At 38.7% G+C, this 25,111-nt stretch overlaps 1 protein-coding gene across 2 annotated transcripts in view; it reads left to right on the top strand.

The window, feature by feature from the left end:
* HELZ (helicase with zinc finger) overlaps positions 1–25,111 on the top strand; it is a 140,357-nt gene that overhangs the window by 61,103 nt on the left and 54,143 nt on the right. Inside the window, exons 14-18 of one of the 2 annotated variants that reach the window (XM_026654401.1) lie at positions 2,761–2,940; positions 3,483–3,584; positions 17,863–18,041; positions 20,225–20,343; positions 22,513–22,658. In XM_026654401.1, the coding sequence (XP_026510186.1) occupies positions 2,761–2,940; positions 3,483–3,584; positions 17,863–18,041; positions 20,225–20,343; positions 22,513–22,658 (726 nt within the window). Of the gene's footprint in view, positions 1–2,760; positions 2,941–3,479; positions 3,585–17,862; positions 18,042–20,224; positions 20,344–22,512; positions 22,659–25,111 lie in introns of both variants that reach the window. The other variant, XM_026654400.1, reaches the window with a different exon arrangement.

Raw genomic sequence — 25,111 nt, 5'->3', positions numbered from 1 at the left:
GAATTATATTCAGAACATAGTAATAAAATATTTCATTCAGAATGTATATTTGTTTCATTTTGTTGTAAAGATCATCATCAGCAACAGAGTGACCTGACTGCCTGATAATAATTCCAAACTTATGATTCTAATACAGCACAGCTCCTGACTCAGGGCTTATGAACGGTCTCTCACTTAAAATGATACTACATTTTTTGTCCTCCATCTCAGAGATTAAATTTTGTAAACTCTAAAACCAGAGTAGCTGAAGGATAAAGTGTGAAATTAATTAGAAGTGATGTGAAGCAGCATGGGTCTCAAAAAGGCTATTAAATGGACTTTTGGACTAAACATTGATTTGCCACAGATAACAGTCCATGAATTTTTTGGCAAATTAATGAAGAAAATTAATTTTTGCGAATTAAGCAAAAACAATCATCAAAATTGAAGGTTTTGAGTACCTTTATTGAAATATTTTTTTTGAAAAAAATAATTATTCGTGAGTGGGAAGAGTGTTAGTATGAATTCATACACAATCATGTTGACACTTGGTTTTTGGCTTCTTTTCCCAGCACTTCATAGTTTCATTGTTTCTTACATTGGAGGACATTTTCAAAGACATACATGGTATGTAGGCACCCATTTCTCAGTCAGTAGGAATTCGGTGCTCAACTGCCACTTGTGCCTTTAAAAATCTCTCCCTATATCTCTGTGGTACATTGGCTCTAAAGCTCACGTGAGATGGTCGGGGAATGAAACAATGGGACCAGATTTGAATTTTGAGGACATGTTGTGCATTGCCACTTACAGTTAAGAAGAAAAAAACCTGTTGTTGCACTTGTACAGTAGGAAAATTTCAAGATATGCTATGCTGTGTGCCACTTAATGGAGACTGTAATCCAGCTCGAAGTTTTTGCATTCAGTCTAAAGAGAGACTTGAATACTGAATTGTTAATGCAGTTTGTAAGATACTGTTCTCAAAATATTGTTAAGGTTTCAGGAATTGCTGTAAAATAGCAAATGTGCATCATATCATTTTCCGTCTGATTTGTGACTATTTATTGTTGGTGAAGATACACGAATCAGAAAGAAAATGGCTCTATTTTTGGATACCAGGCCAGCATACTTTGATAGCATAAATCAGAGCATACTTGTGACATCAGTATTTATAACATGAGAAAATATTTTTTTATGGTGGGTAATCCATTTTTATGTACTTGTTACGTAGCAAGCTTACGCCTACTGCATTGATTGTATATATGTAAGTGTAATGCTGGAACTTTTTGTTTATCTGTGATATGGTCATTAAGACTGGCTTTATTTTGAAACATTTTGATTTTTCTTATTTTCTTACAGTTTATTTTTAAAGTTTTTTAACAAAATATAAAGTTACAGTTCAAAGACCTTATTTTTTTCTTTCATCATAAATAATCTTATCCATTTATATCATTATAAAATACTTTTTCTTGTTGGTGTAATTTTGTTAAGTAGTCCACATTTTTATCAGACTTCTTTGATTTCTGTGGGCTAAGTGTTATGGATCTTTATTCAGGGAGGATTTAATTACTTTGGCCTAAATATTATATAAATTAGTAGAGTCATGTCAGAGGTGAATTTGGCCCAATATCTTTATCTTTCTAGTGCAGACTTTTTCTGACATGCTCTGGAGGGCCAGATGCTCCACTTGTGTAAATAATTGCAGCTCAACTGAAGTCAATGGAGTTATGACAATTTACACCATAGGATCTGGCCTATGTTATCTTTTCTTGACTGACTCAAACTGTCTTTGCCTGTAGTTTTTCTATTTTTTACATCCTATCATCTTTCCACTAGTTCTTAGGCTCTTCAGTCATCTAGTTGTCCATAGCAGTCTTATGAGTTAGGAATTCAGTTAATTCCCTCTTGGTTTTACCCCATACCACTACTCAACACAAGTTTTCCAGGCCCAGAAGAATTATAATGTAAGCAGCAAGACAGATCACATTACAAAAGTATGGCCATATGTGCAAAGTGACAGGTGTTTCTTACTATGTATACCTACTTTTAAATCTGTCAGTGAGAATATTAAAAACTGCATATAGAAATCCTTAGCCTCTTATGTTCATTGGAACTTTCCTAAAGTAACTTCCTGTTTAAATGCTGATACCCTTAACCCAGTTATAGTACCAGTACTTTTTTTTTAAGACTTCAGATGCTTTTTTCTTATGGTAAAGAACGATAGTGAAGAAAAGCCTTCAATTAACTGGGTAGCTGTAAGTTCTCTGGGTTATTTTTTGCAGTTCTTCTTAGTTCAGCTATACCAAGCTTGCATGTCTGTATTTGATCATACATAATGGTGACTTGTTTAAATTGACACCATGTATAATTCTACTGAAAACATGGTTAATAAGTATTGTTTGGCTGATTAATGACAATAGAAGATGTAGTTTGTGTGTCCATTTAATTATATTGTCTTTGTGGTGGTGAAGTGAATACTGTATCCAAAATGTATACTCCAGAGGTTAATTATTATCAGTTTAGCCAATGTAAGTCATGCAATGGTTAGTCTGCTTTTGAGTAATTTACTAATTTATCATGAACTTTAACAGAGCTTTGTGATAACAGCATGTGGTTGTTTAGTTGTTGGAATACCGTATGATTTTGTTAAACTGCCTCAAAATGATACAGTTGGTAACGTGTAGTATTTTTAATTGAAGTCTTTTTTATATGCTATACAGTTTTATTTCTAATTGACTTTAGATTGCTGCTGTTTGTACAAACAGTCTTGCTTTCTTTGTACAGACAATGGGATGAGCAGTTGGACCCTCGACTAAATGCAAAGCAGAAAGAGGCTGTTCTGGCTATCACAACTCCACTTTCGATACAACTGCCTCCTGTTCTTATCATCGGTCCCTATGGGACAGGCAAAACGTTCACTCTGGCTCAGGCAGTCAAGCACATACTCCAACAGCAGGATACTAGGTGAGCTGGGACATGAGAGAGAGAGCAACATGGTTTATTAGAAATGAAATGCCTCTTTTTTTTACTTAAATGCAAGTGAAAGTTAGAAGTACAGAATTTCCATCCATCTCAAAAAACCCCCATCCATCATTGTTTTGAATAGATATTAAGAAAGTAATGTTATAGTCTTAAAATATATTCTCCCATTTACAAAAAAAAAATCAATACAATTGGCATGATGTAGAATAAATGCCATTCACTTGATGTGGAAAACTGTGGGGCGTGTCAGACAATAAAGGCTGTGTTTTATTTAAGATCTAGGTTAGATTAATAATCACAAAATACTTTTTAAAAGTTGTATTTAAAGTTTAAATCTTTTCCTATCTGAAAAAGTGAGTTAAGGGGCTTCATTGAATTATGAAACTTGGGCTAGGCCAGTGACTAGTATCATTGAGGGAAATGTGCAGGAAGATGGCCACTGTTCCCTTTTTTTGGTATTCTACTGCTTTGAATTGTTTTCTGTTTCTTCATTGCTTTTTTATTTGCACCATTTATTCCAGCAGGATTCTCATTTGCACCCATTCTAATAGTGCTGCTGATCTCTACATAAAGGATTATTTACATCCATATGTAGAAGCAGGCAATCCCCAGGCGAGACCTCTCAGGTATTCTTTAAGGTTTATTATGTCTCTATAAAATACTATTCTTAAGAAAAGATGTCTATAAAAAAAGTTTAAAGAACTGTTAACACTTAAAAGCACATTGGCATGTAACAGCAGTGCTTTAAACAGCGCCGTCTGTTTAAAAGGAATATGGATAAAATGGAAAGTGAAGCATATTGTCAATGTGATTTTGTTTCATGTGTTAAATAAAGATAAAGACATCCTTTTTTAAGCTTTTATTATTTCTATTGATAAATGTGTCTTTCCTAGCTGAGCAAACTTTTGATATGCTCCTCTAAAAGCTACTATGATAAAATAAAATGGAGATTAATTGGATTGTACTTTGAAAAAGATTTTGGCACACCTTTACCATGGTAATTTGGAAACTGGGGCTACTCACATGGCTTTTTGAAGCAATCTCTTGATGTCATAGAAGCTGTATATTTAGAGAATCATGTGAAATTAGTTTGGCCTCTTTTAAAAGGGCAGTTTGAAGTAATTTGTATATGTGAATAAATGTGCTTGACATGGATGTCTTGTGGGAACTAGCTAAGGAAAAAATATGGGGAAGAGGATTTAAACTTACAGTAAGACAATGAGGAGGAATTCAGTTATCGGCAGAGGAAAGTCCTTTGGAAGATTTTGCTAAGTGATCATGCTGTATAATATACTGCCAGTGTGGTATATTTTCATCTAAAAGTGTGGGAATTTATGTGCATGATTCTCTGAGCATCAAGATGTGACTACACCATATTAACTTGCATTTTAGCTTACATTAAGTTGCTACTATCTAACTTCGAAACTGTGCAACCTCATTGAAGTCAGTAGGGTTGTGCAGAGGGGGCCAGATCCACACCGGGTGTGAATTGTCATAGCTCTGTTGACTTCGTTTCAGTTATGACAATTTACACAAGTTGAGAATCTGGCCCAGGGAGTCTAAATAAAGACAGATGCACATATTTATTGTGGTTTCTTTTTTAAAGCTACCTCAGAGGCGACTACACCTTAGGAATGTCTTATAATGCACTTTGTAAAGCACTTTGGGATGAAAGGCATTATATGTATCCTGTACTACTACTGTTTGTGGGGGATGGAAGGATATATTCTCCCTCTTTTCAATGACCATATGTAGTCAGTGAAATGTGATTTAACATTGTAAAAGAGTGCTGTGTGAGTTGTAAAAACATTCGCTTTATGCTATACGAGCCAAATTTTGGCCTCTTTCTGGGCACAGGGCTCCGATTCACTTCCCATGCAACTTTGCAGTCCGACTCTCAAAAGTATATGTCAGTTGGTGAAAAAAAATTATATTTTTTCATGGTAAAGTTAATACAAGACTCTTTCAAGAGGCAATTTTATTTTCTTTCAACTGCAATTCAAATATTACTTTTTATAAAAAGTCATTACACATTTTAATTTGAATATAATTGGCCCTGGGTTTTGATTACTTCAAAAAGTGTTGCTGTAGTTTGTAAGTGAGATTATACAAATAATTATTTTCCTCCTATGGTAATTTCCCACTTTTTAAAAAATGAAAGCAGCACAGATTTTTTTTTTTTTTGGCATTTATACATTTCTTGACTTCTTTAAAAACATTTGCTTTTAAAAAGTACTATAGGTTGTTAAGCAGCTAATTGTGAAAATCAGCATAATTAAATAGAAGGGGTGTTATAGCATTGGTAGTTGCACTGGAATGAAAGAGAGAGCTATTCCAGACTCCCAAAATAAAACCAAATTAGTCGTATCACTAAAGTTACTGTCCTTGTCTAAGAGGAGCATGTTTTCTGGGTCACATTCACTACACAGTTGGATATTTAAGAAGCTAGATTGTGAAATCTCTAATCATAGCAGAAGCCAACACTGAAACATCATAAGTGGTTGTGGACTTTCCCCTGGAATTATCTTGCTATCAGGCTGCTGTTCAGTCTGGTAGCCTTAAAATTCCACTCATTCCTCAGGAGTATCTATTTTAACAGGAGTTCAGTGTTCAGTGGAATTCACCCTGGTGGGCAGGAAATTGCCTGCAGTACACATGGAATGTTCTGATGCGAGACTTTATACAGACCATTGTGAATGGTTTAATTTTCAGTTGCTTTGGATACTGATAAGTTTACTTCTTTGGTAGAAGAACATGCATCTTGCTTGACCCATACAAACATAAGGACCCCATTCAGCTGTTGTGCTTTGTAAGAAATCAAAAGACTATCTACAATTTTTTCAGGGCTTCTATGCCATGAGTGAGCTTCTATAGCTCAAAAGATAAACACATTTTTTTGGTGTTTGGCCTTAAGGTACATGTGGTGTTAAGAGTTGTAATAGGCATCAGTACTTGCAGACTAACCAGGGCAGTCCTTACCCATACGGAAAGTACACAGCTGCGTAGGGCACCAGGAAATTTGGGGCACCAAATTTCCTGGTGCCCTGCGTAGCTGCGTGCTGCTCCAGCCCCTGCTCCGGCTCTTCCCCAGGGCCCCTGACCCTACTCCGCCCCACCCTGCCTCTTCCCCACCCCAGCCTCGCCTCTTCACGCCCCTGTCCAGCCCCGCCCCCACTCCCCTGAGCTCTGCAGCAGGGCCAGGGCTGCACTCACCGGCGGCAGGAGTGCAGCAACCCGGCCCCAGCTGTGCTGCTGGTGAGTGCTTGAGGATGGTTCCTCCTGCCCCCCAAACCAGCCCCCCCGTAGAGGACTGGGGCCCGCTCCTCCCCTCCCCCCGCGGAGGCCTGGGGCCCACTCCTCGTCTCTCCCGCAGCCCCCCCACTCCCCGCCGCAGAGGCCTGCCCCCCCCTCCCCTACGGGGGGGGTGCGTAGGACCCCAGAATAGCTAGGGACAGCCCTGAGACTAAGTGCCTGTCAAAGTCAATGCATAAGAGCTAAAAATAGTAATGCTGATCGGCTCCCTAAAGTTGTCATTTGCACTTGCATACCCGTGGCATTCAGGTTCCACCTACCCTGCAAGTATGTTTTATTTTAATTTATTTAATCTCTTGGTCTCTGTAGAAAACTGGCCAAATCCCAATGTTCTAAATATATTACACACACATATTTTTATATTTAATTTCTGCTTGGGGAAGTGGGTATTGTGAAAAATAAATTGGCTTAGTGGACAGAGCATTGGACTGGTACTCAGGAAACCTGGTTTCTATTTCTAACTTTGCCACTAGACTGCTCGATGACATTGGGCAAGTCTTTTCACTTCTGTGCCTTTTCCCCATGTATAAAATGGAGATGGTGGTACTTACCTCCTTTGTAAAGTGCTTTGAGATCTACTGATGAAAAGTGCTATATAAGTGCTTGATAGTATTATTAGTTATTGCTGTAGTCTGAAATTTTTGGTGATGAAAAAGATTCCTCTGTTCAGAGGAACATTATACAAATTACCAAGCTATTGTTTGTAGTACCATTGGCTTTTGTTGCACAGTAAATTAGTGTTTTGTTATCCAATTACGTGAACTAGTCTAGCATGCAGTGTGTTGTTCACATCTGATAGCTAGAGATGACTGACTGATTTTTAATAATTGATATGAATCTCTGAGTTAAATGATTGTATTCTTAGACAGTTATTAGAGATTATGAAATCAATCTCTGACAGTTTAATAGCTGAATAGTGTTGAAATAGGATGGGACGTATTCACCATTACCAGTGGGATTTCACCTAGTTTTCTGGCGTGGCAAAAGAATTCTGGGCTATAGCCTCTGAGATGGACTGTTGCCTTTCTGTGGAAACCCTGTGGAGAGGTTTTGCATCCATCAGTGAAGGGGTTGATTAATGCTTACTTTCAGGAGGGCAAGGTGCCAGCAGTTAAACCCGCAAGGTGCCAGCAGTTAAGCCCGCAGTGGTTAGGCCCGTACTTAAGAAGCTATCACTTGATATTATTATTCTTGTCAGTTACTGCCCAGTCTTGAATATTTGCTTTTTTGGGGAAGGTTATTGAGACATTTTTGATGAGACAACTTTAGCTTTGACTCTTCATATTTCTTTGAGTTCCTTTCATCTGTTTTTAGAGCTTGGCATGGCACAAAGAAAGCATTTTATTTCGTTGGTGGATGATCCCATTCTAGCATTGAGAAAGGTCAAGTATCTGAACCAAGTATATTGGATCTGTCAGGTGTCTTTTATATTATTGGTCATGAGGTGTTTTGTTGATCAGTCTGGATAGGAGGGGCTGTTCTTCAGTCGTTAAGATAATTGCCCCACCGGCAGTACATTTTATGTTTTCATAACTACTCTAATTAGAGTAAAGAAAACTTAGTCCTTTGCTTGCTTGCTTTTATTCTGTCTGTCATGATGAAAGTTTTCATTAAAATCATTGCCATTAGTTTAAGTAGTGCCATAAGCCTTTTTCTATATTCTAGGAAAATATCAAGTGGAGCAGAATCAGTTAAGTGTCAAGGCAGGAAATGGTACTTACAGTGATTGATGTGTTTATAGATGACTGAACAGTTTGCTTTAGGTTTTCTTTTATTTGCTATACAAGTGATGAAATGGCTAAATATTATCTTTACTAAAAATGTTTCTGTAGATTAGTTGGGATGACAGTAACATTTATTTTCAAGGAAAAGATGACTTAATATTTGCTAAGCAGTGACACTTGCATAATCATTTTTGTATGCATATATTTTGTGGTTTAGGTTATCTATAAAGTAAATAAATCCCTATCAATGGTGCAGTGCTTGAAGTTGTAGAATTTTTTAAGTTTTGAATACTCTGCTTTAAATTCAACTACGTTCTCTAATAAAATAATGATTTGGTTATTTATAGCACCTTCAAAGCAAAAATGTAGTAAATACGTGATAGTGTGATAGGATAAAAAGGATGACTGGAGATGGCTTTATTATTGATGTATAGCGAAGCTTAAGATATTATGTAGATCACCCCAAAGGAGTACAATGAAAACTTTTATTGCACACTATATTATTATTGTTGTTATTATGGTTATTTCTTTCTTATTTTGTTTTTTTGTATTGTGGTAATGTCCAAAGACCCCCGTCGGTATAGGGTCCCCAGAGTGCAAGGCTTCAGGAGATATAAAATTTATAAAAATAAATCCTTCAGAGCAATTCCATAGAATCTGAATTAAAACAAACATCGACTGTGTTAGAGAACAGGTCATTTACATAATTGGTTATAAGCAATAAGGAGAACATTAGCAAGCTAAAACAAAAAAATCATGCTAAACAACACGCAACACCCATTAGCATTCTGTTCCCTGGAGATACCTTTAGCTCTGCATGTTAAATGGATGTTAAACATTCTCACTGATTAATATACACACGATAATGTGATTTCAGATTAATTTTACAGTGAATACAATTTTATATTAAAGACATCACCTTACATTAATGTAATACTAAGTTTACACTGGGAACTGCTAGACTAGACCCCTGCACTAGTGTGGAGTCCCATTGACTTCTGCCTTAAACACTGAAATGTTAGGATGTGCAAAATTGAGGCTCTCTTAATAACCTTAGCTCACCAATGTTAGATATGTAGGGGGGCAGTTTTATTCATGCAACTTCACTGCAGAGATAACTCAAGTTATAGCTTGAGCCCCTCCCCCAAAACCTTTGCTTTGAGTCTGGTGCTTTTAACTTGAAGTAGCGGCCAATTAGTGGGATAGACTACAGCTCGACTGAGCACAACTCATTACCTACTAGAACAGTCACTCTTTGCGGCTCGAGTCTTATTTTGGAGTGTGGCTGCTCTCACTTGAGCTAGGCTTACTCAAGAGGAGTTAACTGGAGCGTAGATAACTTACATTAACTTCATAGCAAAGATGTAGCCTCAGTCATTTGTAGCTGAATGTGTGTATCAAAGGTCAGAATTGTGTCCATTGTACATTAGCCCCTTGTATAAAATACATATTTTAAAAATAACTAATGAGCTGGAATATTCCATATGTGTAGGGTAGGTGAGTTAAGATGACTATGAGAGCCTAAGTTTTGTTTTTCCTTCCTGATGTTTGAGTGTTAAAAATTGTAGCTTGAGTTTTAGACTATACAGATCTGCCTTTAATTTCCCAATTGTTTAAATGGAAAAAAAATTAAAGAACTCACCCCTCTACTGGTTTTGCTTTGTACTGTCACAGTTACAAAGACAAAAATGTAAAGCGCTGAGACCAAGCATGGGAAATTGTAGCTCAGGATGGAATTTTTTTCAGGAAGTTATGAGGTGATAGCAAGCGTTTATATTAGAAATGTCAGCATAACTTTAAGTATAGTTTTCAGTATGAAATGAATTCTGTGATAATCCCATTCCACACCAATTTTGCACTCTTTGTTACACCTTTAAAGTAAGGAATAAATAGGTTTGCTCAATGTGATATGGAGGCAGAGAGATGTTGTAGGTAGGGCAGCATGATTTGGGAAGCTGTGGAGGAAAGAGATGAGAAAATAATATGGTAAGGGAAATACTGTTTAATGATATATTCAGAAAGCCTCTGTAGGAGGGATCTATAGGAATGTGAAGGAATTTGGATGTAATTATGTGTGAGAATGAGAGAAAACTGAATAACACGATATTTTAGGTAGAAACAGATTGTGCATTATGGTTGAACCTGCTCTGACCTGAAGTAGATCCTTCAATTCCCTGTTGGAGCTCAGAGGATTTCTTTTCCTCTCTCTTCTCTCTGATATCGTTTGTGTCCATCCTTTCAGCTGTGGAGGTTGGACATGCTCTTTCTGGAGATTTTTGGCATTGGTGGAGCGTAGGCTAAAGGGGTCACTAATAGAAATTTACTCATCTGCTAATTTCCTTTCTTCCATATAATCTCTTCTCTAATCTTCAGAGACAGAGGGCAGCTTCAGTGCTTTCACACCTGTGATGCGAAGTCTGTTGAGTTTGCCTGCGTGGCAAGCCACCAACAGAATTTTTCCAAAGGAGTCTGGTGGGGATGGGTGAACAAATATTTGTAGTCCTTGGAAGGTACAAAGTACTCTCTCGACTCCTTTAGCAGTAGGAGCCAGAGAGGATAGTTTTTGCCAGAGAGTTTTTGTGTTCTCCTAAATGGTCTTCATCAGGGGAAGGGCCACCATGGTGGGTCCTGCGGGGATAAAATGTCCACCATTGGTTTGACATGTCGGTGACCTCTTCGATCTGCATCCCGAGGTTCGGAGCGACCCACCTCAGAAGTTCAAGGTGGGCTCTGCTGTCAGGAAGGGGAGGCCCCGCAGATGTTCCTGCCACTGCCTCATCTGGAGACAATAATGAGGAGCCCCGAACATGGAAGGGCCCCTCCTGCCCATCCGGCCCCTCAAAATGCTGCAGATCCGCCCCCAAATTGGAGTCCTCCTCAGTGCTGGCTATGGTATCGAGCGCAGCACCGGGCACAGTACCTTCCATGGTATTGATCGTAGCTGCCGTGCCGGGCTCAGTGCCGGGCGCAGTGCCGGCTCCGCTGGCCGTGCCGGCACCGGCCCTGCTGTCGGTGCTGGGCACAGTACCAATTGTGGCGGTAGTGGTGGCTGATGCTCGGGAGAGATCCCTGGCCCTAGACACAGTTCTTCTCTCAGAAGCGACCAAAAAGGAGCATTCCGAGGCGGACCCCTGGGACTGGTGGTAAGCCCACAGGGTCCAGAAGGGCCACTGAGTCGGCATCTTAGTTGGTACTTGCCATTGTGGTGGCCACAGTACCGGGGAGAAAGTTTGAGTCATCCCTGCTGTCTGGGAGTGCCGGTGGCTACGGTGCCAGCTTCTCCGGGGACACCTTTGAGTCCATGTCCGATTCGGACTCCGATAAGTCCGCACGCAGAGACCATGGTGGTGCCGTGCCCGTCAGTGCCAGGATCGGTGCTGAGCCGATGGAGACCATTGCAGAGTTATAGCCGGCTTACCCCTGGACTGCACCGGTGGCCTCTGTGTCGTTTGGGGAAAGTTACTGGCAAAAGATGGAGTCTTAGATCACGTGTCCTTTTCATGTCCTTACATGCCCTGCTGCATCGTGGGGCAGCCATTGCCTCAGTGCTCTATGAAACATCTCCTAGAGGGGCTCACTGGGTGGATTGAATCTCTTCAGTGGCCCAATACAGGAATGGTTGTAAATTTGCCTTGTGGGTGTCACTCAAGAACAAAACAAACACATAGCCAATATTCATGACTTCACATACAATGATGATACATGTATTTTAACAAGGTTGTCGTGCTTAACAGATTATACCTTACATGACATATTTCATACAAGATTTATTGCCATTTTGTAACATTGGTGACTGAATTAGTGCAACTAGTTATCTTCCATTTTATACAGCATCACAACTTATTTTTACCTCTGAGTTGAAGCTGTTCATAATGAGACCGTTCAGGGTTCTCTGGGTGACGAATTCTGCTTTCTGGAATAAAGAGGTGTGAATCAGCGTATCTTCCCACAGGGTTAGATGTGCATGGGTTTTTCGCGTAGTCACTAAACCAAAGAACAGAAGAGGGGTTGATGGGGAGTGACTAGGATTTAAATTGGAGATCCTCTTATGTGAAGGGGACATGAAAAAGCAGCAGGACTCAGTGGTAGGGATGTGAAATGACAGCCAGTTCTATTGAGATTAGGAAATCTCCCAGGTGTATTGCAGCAAAGGCTGAAACAGATGTTTCCATCTGGGAGTTTTGTTATTTTTTTTAGTTTTTCTTCTGCTGGCATTGAGCTGCGTTAGGTTTAATAGTGTTTTGACTCCCCTGTCCTCTTGTGGATGATAAAAAAATATATAGTATAGCCCTGAGAATTTTTCTGGTATTGTACAGACTTTGTGGCCCCCAGAGCAAGAAGGTAACAGAATTCTTGCATAACTCCTATGTTTTTTGTGGGGTTTTGGAGAACAGAGATTGGATGAAGAATGTTTTGGGTTGTTATGTCACTTCCAGGAAGCATCCATGCTGAACTACTTTCAGGACTTGCTAGTCTCTTTGTGGAGGCTTACCAGTACAGGAAGAAATTGACAGGTAGTTCCCCACATGCCTATATTCAACCAAAGGCCTTAGCTTGTCATACAGAGGTTTTGAGGGCAGGCAGGCACAGCAGAAGAGCTGGATGACTTTCCTTTGCTGCCTTTGTTCCAGTACTTTTTAGGCTTATAGTTCCCTTCTCACAGGGAATAATCATGCCTGTAGCCAGAGAAATTTCCCGTACATCAGCTTTTCGGACACTGATTTTGGGGACATGGAATCTTTGGGTTCTTGGCGCTTATAAAATGTAAAAATCTGCCTCTTTAGCTAATTGTCTTTTTCTGGAAATTCCCACTGAGAACTTATCCTAACCTCAAAGGAGGAGTGAAAAGGCAACTGTGAATCTAGTTTGACTTCACACGGGCTCTTGTTCCATACAACCTGAAACAGGCTTAGCTGGTTATATGTGCCAAAGGTGTTGGGTTTTTTTCTCATGGCTGTAGACTTTTCCAGAGGAAAAAAATGTTCTACTTTTGTAGTGTGAGCATTCCTGCTCAGATTTAATAATTCACCTTTTTATTTGTGGGTGATTTTGAAGAAATAAGGGAGAAATCAGGTGCGTTTCAAGTTTTTCTCTTTGATTCCTAGGACTTCCTAGATTTTTAATTTTAACAGTGGCCTGAAATGAGACTTTTAGGCTTCTCAGCTGCCTTGTACCGGAGGAATTTCAAACGAGAAAAAGCTGACTCCTCCAATTCTGGAGAATGAGAACTGCAGTTCCTTCAAGCGGAGTCCTCTGGAGCATGTCCTGAGGGGGAGTGAAGGAGAGGAGAGAGAATTCTGACCAAGAAGTGGGGAGAGATGTTAGTGTTCCCTGGTTCAGAAAGGAGATCCACCTTGGATGCTCCAAAGCAGGGCTCATTTACCCTTTCCTAGGTAGAAAAGCCTGAATTGAAATGAAGTTCCCTTCTGCTTGTCCCAGAGGTTCGTTTCTTGAGGCCTAAACCCCATTCCTGGCCCATTCACTTAGGTGCTTTTGAAAATTTACCCTAGGTGACTTAGGAGCATCCCCAACGCAGCTCATAAGCATGGAGATGGCCTTGAATTTTAATCACACATGGAAGTTAGTTACTTTACAGTTAGCCTGTTGGCCCTGCTCACTCAAACAATTTGATAGAAATTCAGCCACGACAGTATAATGTGGAGGAACAGAAGAAAATAAGCAGGTGAACCTTGAACAGACATATTGGGCCAAATTCTCTGCTAGTGTAACTCTGAAGCCAATGGAAAGTTAGACTAGCAGAGAATTTGATCCACTCTCTGTACTTTTTATCAGTGTAGACCTCAACAAAAATAAATGCATTTTCTGGAACATACTGGTGTCAGATTAGAAAAATAATTTACATGGATTTCATTGTAATTGCAGGTTGTTTCCAAAATGCTTTTTAAAGTGCCATTAGAAAGTACTGCAACATGTACAGTGCCATATTCTGAAAAGGGATGGATCCCTGCTGTGAGATTTTGCAGGTTTTCTATTACAAAGTACTAGTTGCTTGACAGAGATTGCTGTGTAAATTTTCCATGCTTTTTCAGTTTCATCATGTACTTCCTATGGTTTTCACTGCATGCAGTGTATTCTAGTTCTGTGCAAAAGATAGGTCAGCCTGAGCCACAATGTTCAGATTTGAATTTAATTTAGGTGTTTTGTTTGGGTTCTTGACATAATGTGCTTGATATTGGGGCCTGAATTCTCAGCTGGCTGAGGTCAAACCTCCCTTTCCCTGGCCACAGTTTACACCCATATCATTTGCACTTGTAACTTTGCTCAAGCAAAATCAGTTGCAGGCACAAATTTGAGTACCTGCACTTGTAACTGCCTGATAGCACCTGCAGTCAGATACTTACAAGTGCAGGTATTCAAATTCGTGGAATAAAAAAATGTATACTCTAGCTTAACCAGAAGTTGTGGGCTTGATGCAGGAATTACTGGGTGAAATTCTCTTGCCTTTGTTATGCATGTCAGACACTAGATAATCATAATGGGCCCTTCTGCGCTTAAAGTCAAAGAAATTACAGGAGCAGATTTTGCAGACACAAATTGCATCGAAAAAAAAGCCACTATGTTCAAAGTTTGGCGAAGTACTAATATTGGTTTATATCATGACATTTCCCAGTTTGGCACATCTGTCAGGTATTTACTGCAAGGTAGGTGCACAACTGGTTTCAAACTCATAGAGTAGTTATTAATGATTTGCTGTCACACTGAAGGACGCGTCTAGTGGAGTCCTGCAGTGGTCTGTCCTGTGTCTGGCATTATTCAATATTTTCATTAATAATTTTGAGAATGGGGCGGAGAGTATGCTTATAAATTTTGCGGACAACACCAGGCTGAGAGGGATTGCAAGCACTTTGGACGACAGGATTAGAATTCAAAATGATCTTATAAATTGGAGAATTGGTCTGAAATCAACAAGATGAAATTCCATAAAGACAAGGGCAAAGTACAACACTTAGGAAGGAGTAGTGAAATGTGCAAATACAAAGTGGGGAATAATTTGCTAGGCAGTAGTACTGTAGAAAAGGATCCGAGGGTTTTAGTGGATCACAAATTGAATATGAGTCAACAATGTGAAAAAGTTGTGAAAATATTCTGGGGTGTATTAACAGGAGTGCCTAGTGAAAAACTGGAGAGATAAGTATCCTGATCTGCTTGGTACTGTTGAGGCCTCTGGTGGAGTATTGTGTTGCATTTTTGGGTGCCATGCTTTGAGAAAGAAGTGGACAAATTGGAGAGAGTCTAGAGGACAGCACCAAAAATGATAAAAGTTTTAGAAAACCTGAACTATGAGGTTAAAAAAAACTTGGCATGTTTATTGGAGGGAAAAGACGGGGTGGACCTAATAACAGTCTTCAAATATGTAAAGGGCTGTTATAGAAAGTATAAAGATCAATTGTTCTCCTTGTCCACTGAATGTAGGACAAGAAATAATTGACGTAGTCTGTACCAAAATTAGGTTTGATATTGGGAAGAATTTTCTAACTGTGAAGGATGCTTAAGAACTGGAACTGGTTACCAAAGGAGATTGTGAAATCTCCATCATTGGAGGTTTTTAAGAACGGGTTAGACAAACACCTGTCAGGGATGGTCTAGGTATACTTGGTCCTTCCTTGGCAGGAGGGGGGGTGGAGGGGGAGAGAATGCATTCTATGATTTTCGAGGTCCCTTAAAGCCGTATTTTTCTGAGATTCTATGAGCCTTTTCTGCCAGTGGTGAATAATTGCTCTAGGCTACCCTTTTAAATCTCATAACAAAATAAGAAAATGTAATTGTTGAGCAGATACACTTTTTGAGATGCTGTCAGCCAACCTGAGTCACGCAAAATTAAATTTGTGTAATAAAAGGCAGTGCGTGGTCTAATAATGTCTAATGACCATATATTTTGCATTTCAATTGCACCTTTCAGCCAAGATTCTCAAAGTGCTTTACAAACATAAACTCATATGAAACTCAGTAATCCTCACAAATACCTCTACAAAGTGATAGGTAAGGATTATCCCCATTTAACAGACAGGGAAACTGAATCAGAGAGGTTGAGTGAATGGCTTTATTTCACACAGGAGGTCAGTGGCACATCTTGGAATAGAATCTAGGCTCTTACTCTCAGTCCCTTGTTTTGTATTCCCTATGTCTTGTTATACTGTGTATGAAATAGCAGTTGAAATTTTCAGCTTGACAGCTGGTGATAACTACATATTTATATCATTAGAATGTGTTTTTTTTCTATATTCACTAGAGTAAGTCAGGAGTTTAAATCATTTCCTTCTGCATTGATTTCTAGCTTAATTGTGTTTCTGTTTAGTAACTTAATGTCAATTTCAAGTCTTACCCTTTGATGAATAACTAAGTCATTCAGAGTAATGCAATGCATTTGCAGCTCTTTGCATTTCATTCTGTGCTCATTGGCCCATAAGGACATTATCACCTTTGTTTTCATAAACCAAATTTAGAATAGCCTGAGTAATTGTTTTTGTCTTGTTAGATGGAGCGTAATTGAATAGGATCATTGTCGATATTGTGAGCCCAGTTTTCAAACATGAGTACCTACATAGGATGTCCAAATCCCACATCTTTCAGTCATGTTGATACTTAGGTGCATAAATCCCTGTTTTTTGAACGCCTATATGCTGATTTCGACATCTTGGGCCAGATCCATAGTTGGTGCAATTTGGCATAGCTCCATTTATATCAGTGGGATTACTTACGCTAAAGCGCTTTGCTGGATCATGGCCCAAGTCCCTCTCCCCCACCCTTTTTTTTTTTTTTCCCCCATTCCTTTTCACAAACTGGGTCATATCATGCCATCAGTTTTTAAGCAGAACTCTCTATTGAAATAACACAGTATGTCCCATTAAAATTAATTTATTTATGTGTTTTGAGATGACATTTCTCTTCCGTGCCTTTGATGATAATGTCCAGATTATTAAAATTTAGTCGAGGAAAATCCTGACTTCTGGTACTAGGATTCCCCCCCCCACACACACATACATTTCTTGGCCTTCTGGCTAAGAGAGGTGAAAACATTATCTAGTATCTTTATTATGGCCCCTCACAATAAAATAATTAACAGAATTTCTGTTTGATTCTTAGAGTTTACAAGACATTCAATAAGTGTAAAAGGAAGGGTAGGATTTGAGCAATATCCTTTCACATACTTTTTAAGGCCCTGAACCTGTAATTGACCACAAGAGTGGACTATTGCCATATGCTCTGCTAGTTGCAGGATTAGGAGCCAAAGTGATATTTCAGTACATGAAACCAAGTATCAGAGGGGTAGCCATGTTAGTCTGAATCCATAAAAACAACTAGGAGTCCGGTGGCACCTTAAAGACTAACGGATTTATTTGGGCATAAGCTTTCGTGGGTAAAAAACCCACTTCCGTCTCTAAGGTGCCACCCAACTCTTCGTTGTTTTTCAATATATGAAATACTCCCAAAGTATCAATGAATTGAGTTTTAAATAGAATAAAAGTTCAACATGATAATCAAACCAGGCTTATTAAAGCTCAGAGGCTAACTATTTGAATTGGATTTCAACCACTTAAGAGCAGGTAGTTATCCGTACACTGTATGCATAGATACTTGGTACTTAGCCTTACTATTTCATTAACATCAATATTCTTATCGTTGTTACATGAGTCACTGTTGAACTGAGTCCAATAGCTGTGTACATGTATTAATATAAAGGGCTCAGCCTATTAATTCTCAATTGCTACGGTTCTACACTGTGGCAAGATTTAACTTACAAAAGAACTGGTTTTATGTAATAGAAAACAGAATCTTAGCTTATGAAATGTTAAGCTGTCTTTGTGTTTACGTCCTATAGAAAATGAGCTCCTCTCTTCTTTTCTAGGGTATATTTCAGAAATCGCTGGGTAAAGACTGTCCACCCAGTAGTGCATCAATACTGTTTGATTTCAAGCACACATTCCACCTTTCAGATGCCACAGAAAGAAGATATTCTTAGACAACGAGTAGTAGTTGTTACTTTGAATACTTCACAGTATCTATGTCAACTGGATCTTGAACCTGGTGAGAAGATTTCAAACAAGAAATATCTTTAAAATACCTTTGAGAAATAATCTCCTTCAGTATTTTCCAGTACCGGTCAAAGTGGCTCTTACATCTTTCCCCATCCCTGCCATAAATGAACCCTCTCAATATTCTTTTTGGTTTTCCCTTTTGGATCCAGAGACAAGAAGGAAAATATGAATCTTTGTAATTAGTGAATGTTACAGAGGTGTTAAATGTTACAATATAAATTTGTTGGTATTCAGATTAGCCTCATTCTGAACTTTGTTTATTTAAAAAATGGGGATCATTTAAAAAAAATCAAACTTTAATGAAATAAAACCCCAGCATTGTCCATTATTTAGAGCTGATCCAGCATGGGAGAGAGAGGGATGCTGAATATTTTATTTATCTCTTTCGTCAAACTTTGTTTCAATGGAAACTGTTTGACCATTTCTACCATGCTTGCTCCAGGCCCTGATCCAGCAAAACACTTTGCTGAAGAGGGATTGATTTACGCACATGTTAAGTACTTTGTTGAATCAAGGCCTTTGGAATGATGTTAGTAGTGGTATCTTGCTTTTCCACATACAGTACATATTTTCGTATCTTTATCAGGTAATTTACTTTTCAAAACACCCACAGATCATTCTGTACTTTTTGTGGATTGTTTAGCTATGCAGACTCCCTGACCTCCCCCTTCCCCTCTCTCCTTATGCACATACACCTGCGGGCGCACACACCATTACAGTAAAAAGAGATTAATTTGTTATTTCTAGATTATTTGATTTGAAATAACCTAGACTAATTCACTGGGGCAAAGGCTGCTTAGGGCCCATCACTTTCCTTGATCCACAAATAAATTTCATCTGACATTTAGAGAATGTCTAATCTCTTTAAAGATATTTTTAAGATTAACTCCTTATGGCTGGACACACTTGCTGCTATAGATAAGGTTAAATTCTAAATCATTATACATTTTTGTTTCAAGATTTTCGATTTTGAATGTGATCTCTTTGAGACAAAAGTTCTTACCTTACTTATTTGGTAAAGGGCTGCATATATTTACGCTGATACACATATAAAGTTGTTACAAGGGTTTCAAGGCTCACTTTCTTAGTTTTTGTGATAAAGCATTGAATAATTTATCACTTGATAACCAATACCTGTTCATTATTTTATGTTATTTCAAAGAATGATTGTTAGATTTTTTTTACATATAATAAATCTAACTCCATTGTACTTGAAATTGTTCTCTGACGCCATTTTAAATCTTTAAGAAATATATAGAGACATTTCTCAAAAATTGAAATATATATTTATATTTCTCTTTTACTTATCTAGAGCATCAAGAATTTAAGAAACACAATTACAAATTAAAAATTTTCTGTTCAAAGCTTTAGTTCATCAGTTTTTTCCAATTACGAATTCTCCTGTGAATAGACTGTGTAGCCTGATCTACAGATTATGTATTAATTATATTAATTACATAAGAATTTCCAGTTATTACTTTGAGGGTTGACAGGTTCTTGTCCCAAGATCAGGCCCAGTATTATTTAAATTCTTTTGCCCTCCAGTTCCTCCCCTCATGAACTCCCACTTTCCCTAGTGTCCCATTCCAGCAAAGCACTTTGGTGTGTGTATAACTTTAAGAACATCTATAGTGCCACTAAAGTCAATGGGACTACACACATGTTTAAAGTCCATCATGGGCTGAAATGCTTTGCTTGATCAAGGTCTAAATGCCTGCAAGAATAGATGGACTTGGCAGTGTGTCTGGAAGGTTAACAAATCTGGGCTCTGTCAGACCCAGTAGGGCAGCAAATTCTGGAGTTGAGAAACCTATTTGGAGAACATCCTGCTAGCGGTCCCCTCTTGTTTGTATCAAGGAAGCTCCAGATTGACTATCTCCACTGATGTCAACTGTGGTGGGGTGTCAGGGGAAAGAGGTGTTTTCTCAGGCAAAAGTTAAAATAATTGTCTGAATCAGTTGGCCACCATTGTCCATCTGATATGCTGCGCTATTGTTTGGATGGTTTTTAGCAGTTAGTAGACATTCATTTGCATATGAATGTGTGGATAGTTTCCATTGGTGACTATCAGAATGTAATGCTCTAGGTAGTTTATTGTAGTGTCATCACTGTTTTTTTCTTTTTTTATCATATCTGTGATTTCATTTATTTGCTGATGTCTCTATTTTATAGGGTTTTTTACGCATATTCTATTAGATGAAGCTGCGCAGGCCATGGAGTGTGAGACGATCATGCCTCTAGCATTAGCTAATAAAAACACAAGAATCGTCTTGGCTGGAGACCATATGCAAGTAAGAGCCTCAGGACTTTTTCATATCGAGCTCGGTTTATATTATGTTTCCCTCAGAAAATATAGTAAGCTTATCCATCTATATAAGGTACTTATCTGGCCCCATTACTGTAGTATCAGAGTGCCTCACAATCTTTAATGCATTTACCCTCACAACACCCCTATCAGATAGGGAAGGGCTGTATTTTATAGATGGGGAACAGAAGCACAGAGAGGCTAAGTGAGTTGCTCAGGATCACACAGGTAAGTCTGTGGAGGAGCAGGGGTTTGAACCCAGTTCAGCCAAGTCCTAGGCTAATGCTGAAACCACTGGGACAGTTCTTTCTTTTATAAAGTATATAAGTTTAAAAGTTACATAGTGCTTCAGTTTAATGAGGTGGGCAGGTAAGTATGATCACCCCATATTATACATGGGAAGGTGAGGCACAAAGAGATAAAGTAACTTGCCTTAGGCTTCCCACTGAGTCAGTGGCAGAACCAGGATAAGAATTCCTTCTCATTCTGTGCTCTGACCACTAGCCCACACAGTCTCTAAAAGAGGTGAAGGAAAACGGATATCACATGTTATGATTTAGGCAGTGCTTTTTTTATTAATGACAACATCAGGAAGAGGATCTAAACCGGCAGTGAATATTCTATTAGATGAATTGAAATTGAAAATACCATTATGTTTCTGCCCTTGTGTCACCATGCTGTGCTTAGAAATTGTAGGAGTCTCGAACACTGATGATGGCATGCCATTCTGCTGCCTGAAGGCAAAAGGGAGTGAGCTAAGAATAGGGTCAGCCGTACTTGCTTTGTTGGTTTAGGTTAGACTTTTATCATGACTTTTATGGATTTGCCGTTACTTTTCTTGACATTTTGCAGCACAATGAGAGAATAAAATGTAGTGTTGACATTGTAATGAAGTTTAGTGAGGATGCAGCCCCTTCCTGTGCACCGCTACAATAGATGTAATGTCGTATGCTTATGGCTCCTCTAATCCTCGCATAAATACCCCTGTTGGGACTGCAGGACCTACAGACCTGATACAGGGCCAATGGGGCATTTATTGTTCTAATAATAATCCTGAGCTCTTATATAACACTGTTCATCCGTAGATCTCAAAACGTTTTATAAAGGAAGTCATTATCATTATCCCCATCTGAAAGATAGGGAAACTGAGATATAGGGAGGGAAGTGACTTTCCCAACATCACTCAGCAAAGCAGTGACTGAGCCAGGAATTGAATCCAGGTGTCGGGAGTCCCAGTCTAGTGCCCCAACCATTAGGCCACATTGCTGCCTCTATTCTATCCTACTCCTCCTCTGTAAAAAGCTGTTTTTCCAAGTAAAATAGCTTGGCTGTTCTCATATTTTTAAAAAAAACAGTGATCTCACCTCAGTGTGCAACATTTTCATTTCTAAAGTTAAAAGTGAGCTGACATGGATATAATAAATACAGCATCTCAAATCATTAACATAGCAGACTATATATGTAGGCTTAACATTTCCCAGCATGTGTAAACTATGTTTTAAAATCAGTTCCATATTTCCTTACCTTTCTAAATTGAAATCCTGGGTTATGCATTTTCCTGCTACAGCAAATGATGTGACTCACCACTGAAGTCATGTAAATGTGGTGTAGGCATTAGGGAAGCGTACTGCTAACCAGGGCATCTGAGTTCTATTCCTAGTTCTCCCAGTGAGTATAATAACTTAATTTTATAAGCCTTGAAGAGACCCTCAGATTAAAGGTACTAGAGAATTGCAAGATAGTACTCTGCGAGGTGTGTACCTCCTTCCACTGTTTGAGGTTGTCAGTGATGTCTGCAAACTATATAAGCGAAACATAGACAAAGGTGTTTTGGGTTGGGTTGGCACACACATGTAAACAAGCTTTTTTCTTCCTTTCATCTTTACATAATAACAAAATATTCTGCCGTTCAGCTAAGATCATACGTACTTGTGTCACGTTTGCAGCAGAAAAGTGTGTTTCTACGTAGTTATTGTAACTAGCCCCAAATCCAAGTCCGGGACATATGTTTTCTTAATACTGCTGAAGCAGCTTTGTAAGATTTAGTTGTTTACAGGCCATCCTTCAGTTGATGTAGAGTTTTTCTTTTAGGAGTATGAAAATCCAAGTCTGCATATTTAGTTAAATTTTCTCTGTATGTGTGTGTCTATTACAGCTCAGTCCTTTTGTCTACAGCGAATTTGCCAGGGAGAGAAATCTTCATGTTTCATTACTTGATCGGCTCTATGAGCACTACCCTGCAGAGTTTCCATGCAGGATCTTGCTGTGTGAGAACTATCGCTCCCATGAAGCTATCATCAAGTAGGTGTGAACTTTTTCACTGTATCACACTTTTGAGTGAACCTCGAAAGGCAGAACAAGTCTGTCATTTCAGTGCCACAAGCAGTTCAAAAGAGAGAGAGAGAAGCAGCTACAACTTGCATTTACATAATAAAATCATAGTAATTTTGCATTTTAAAAGTTAGTGGGTGAGAAATTTTTCCACTGTTAAATAATGAGACAAGTTTTTTTGTTAAAAAAAAAAAAAAAAAAAAAAGATGAAGTTCTGAAACTAGCTGCAAGGAGCAAAAATTAGGGTATATTTTGACACTCCTATTATGGAGCTGTTATTCAGGGAGAGGTGCCTTGATTGTGAGTCTTTCCTGCTCTGGCTGGCATTAGTTAACCCTCACTGAATATGCTCAGTATGTTCCCCAATGTCTTTGTGAAAGGCCATGGCTAATTTGTGATTCTGTCCTGAAGAAGCAGGCAGGTTGGGGTGACCAAACATTGCTGAAATAATTTTTTTATTAAAGCTAATGATAAAAAAAATTATATAATACATAGGTTGAGAAAAGAGTGTCTGTACATCTGGGTATAGTGCTTAGATTATCCACAAATACAGAGTTTGTTTTTTAAAGTAATAAGATACATATAGTGCATAATCAGCAATAACCCAAATTTAGATGAATGAATTTAAGAATACAGTTTAGATATCTAGCATCCATGCATTCGGGTACTTTACTCATGAAAAAAGTTATACAGAGAGTTGGTGGCGGAAAGCAAAATATATCAATGAGTGAATATTGTCCCTCAGTAATTGAAAATTTAGGATAACTTGTCCATTTAGAGAAAAAAACAGTCCATCAGGAAAGTATTTGAGTTACTTTCCCGACTGCGCTTCTCATCGGCATTCCAGCTCATCCCTCCTGGTATTGCCGATGTCCGGTGATGTGTTCTATGTAGATGTCCCTCGACCACCTGATGGCATCCGACATACCATTTCCATTTCCACCTCTCCACATAGGAAGTAGCCTCTGCAGCTGCAGAACCTTGATTTTGAAGTAATAGCCCATGATACTAAGCAACACTCTTCAAACCTAGTACTTCTTTTAAAAAATTAGAGTAGAATTGAAATTAATCAGCTTTCAACTCAGCTCATATTCTGCAGTTCTTTTATTAGTTTCAAAAATTTAGGCAGCATCAGCATAATTCAAGAGCATTGATATTTTTTCTTGCTTAAAAAAAAAAAAAGCTGCCTCCAACGTATAGAATGACATGATCTTATAAGTACAAAAAGAAAAAAATTGGTCAAATTATGGTCTTATCACTTTGGTAGTGTCATTTTTTTATTACTTTTTTAAAGACTCACTTAATTAGTTGTTTGTCATTTTTATGCTGTGATAAACTAATAGCTGCTAGTATAATGAACTCATCCATGAACGGTGCTAAAAAGAATCAGTGCAGTCATGGAGAAAAATGTTAAAGTTTAAGTCCTTGCTCAGTATTTAGTGAAGAATATTATGTTGCTATCCAGTCATGGTAATTAGGTTATCACTCACTGTATTCACAGCAAAAAGCAGAAAAATGGCTGAACATACTTTCCTAAATAGTATATAATAAGGCCTCTTTCCATTAGATGTACACTGCATTACAGATTCAAGTGTGGTTTAGTTTCTGATAAATTTCTAGAAATTATAAATGAGAGGGAGGCTGATGGGACTCAGAGGGAGGCTGATTCTTTCCACTTTAGATTACAGATGGGATATAGATACATTTCACCTCGGAGTTGTCTAGTGTAATGCAGCCCTGGTTGATAGTGACCTAAAGTTGTGATCTGGTGGTGATTTGATGGCATATGTGAAATGAGTTTTTTGCATTTCCAGTGGACAGTTGTCTACATCTGCAACCAAAACCACAATTATAATAACTGGCAGCCTTCAAGGATTAGGGGGTCACGAAGACTGAGCAATTCTCTGACTTCTAGAGGGGGTGGCTCTATGTCCAGGTTGAGGCTTATGAGTGGGACAGTGTTGGGAAGCTTGCATGTTTTTTTGTTGTGTGTTTGTACAGTGCCTAGCACAGTGGGGTCCTGGACCATGAGTAGGGCTCCTAAGCGCTGTAATAATACAAATGATTAATAAATAATAAAGGCTGTGCCTGTTCTGTGGGAAAACTGAGGGATACAGGGTTGCAAGAATGACAGTTTTCATGTTCTCTAAGGGACTTGTCAGCTTAAGATTGCAGCTGATATAATATGTTATGGATTGTGCAGACAGTTTTCTTCAGGGGTCGGCAACGAGTCCCTACACAAGTGTCCATGGTAAAAACGTTGAGGTCCGTGGGGGGCTGCTCATACCATAATTTGTACCCCTTGTGCATTATGACACACTCTTTAATTACATGATCACATACTGTTTTGTGGGGCGGGAGAGGTAGGGGTGGTTCCTTTCTCCAGTCTTCCTCCCCTGGCTCTTTACCTCAATCTTCTTGCC

The sequence above is a fragment of the Terrapene carolina genome, unplaced genomic scaffold, assembly GCF_002925995.2.
Source record: "Terrapene carolina triunguis isolate 2854851 unplaced genomic scaffold, T_m_triunguis-2.0 Scaffold192, whole genome shotgun sequence".
NCBI lineage: Eukaryota > Metazoa > Chordata > Testudines > Emydidae > Terrapene > Terrapene triunguis.
The sequence above is the reverse complement of the archived record's forward strand: the minus strand, read 5'-3'. Positions and strand labels throughout refer to the sequence as shown.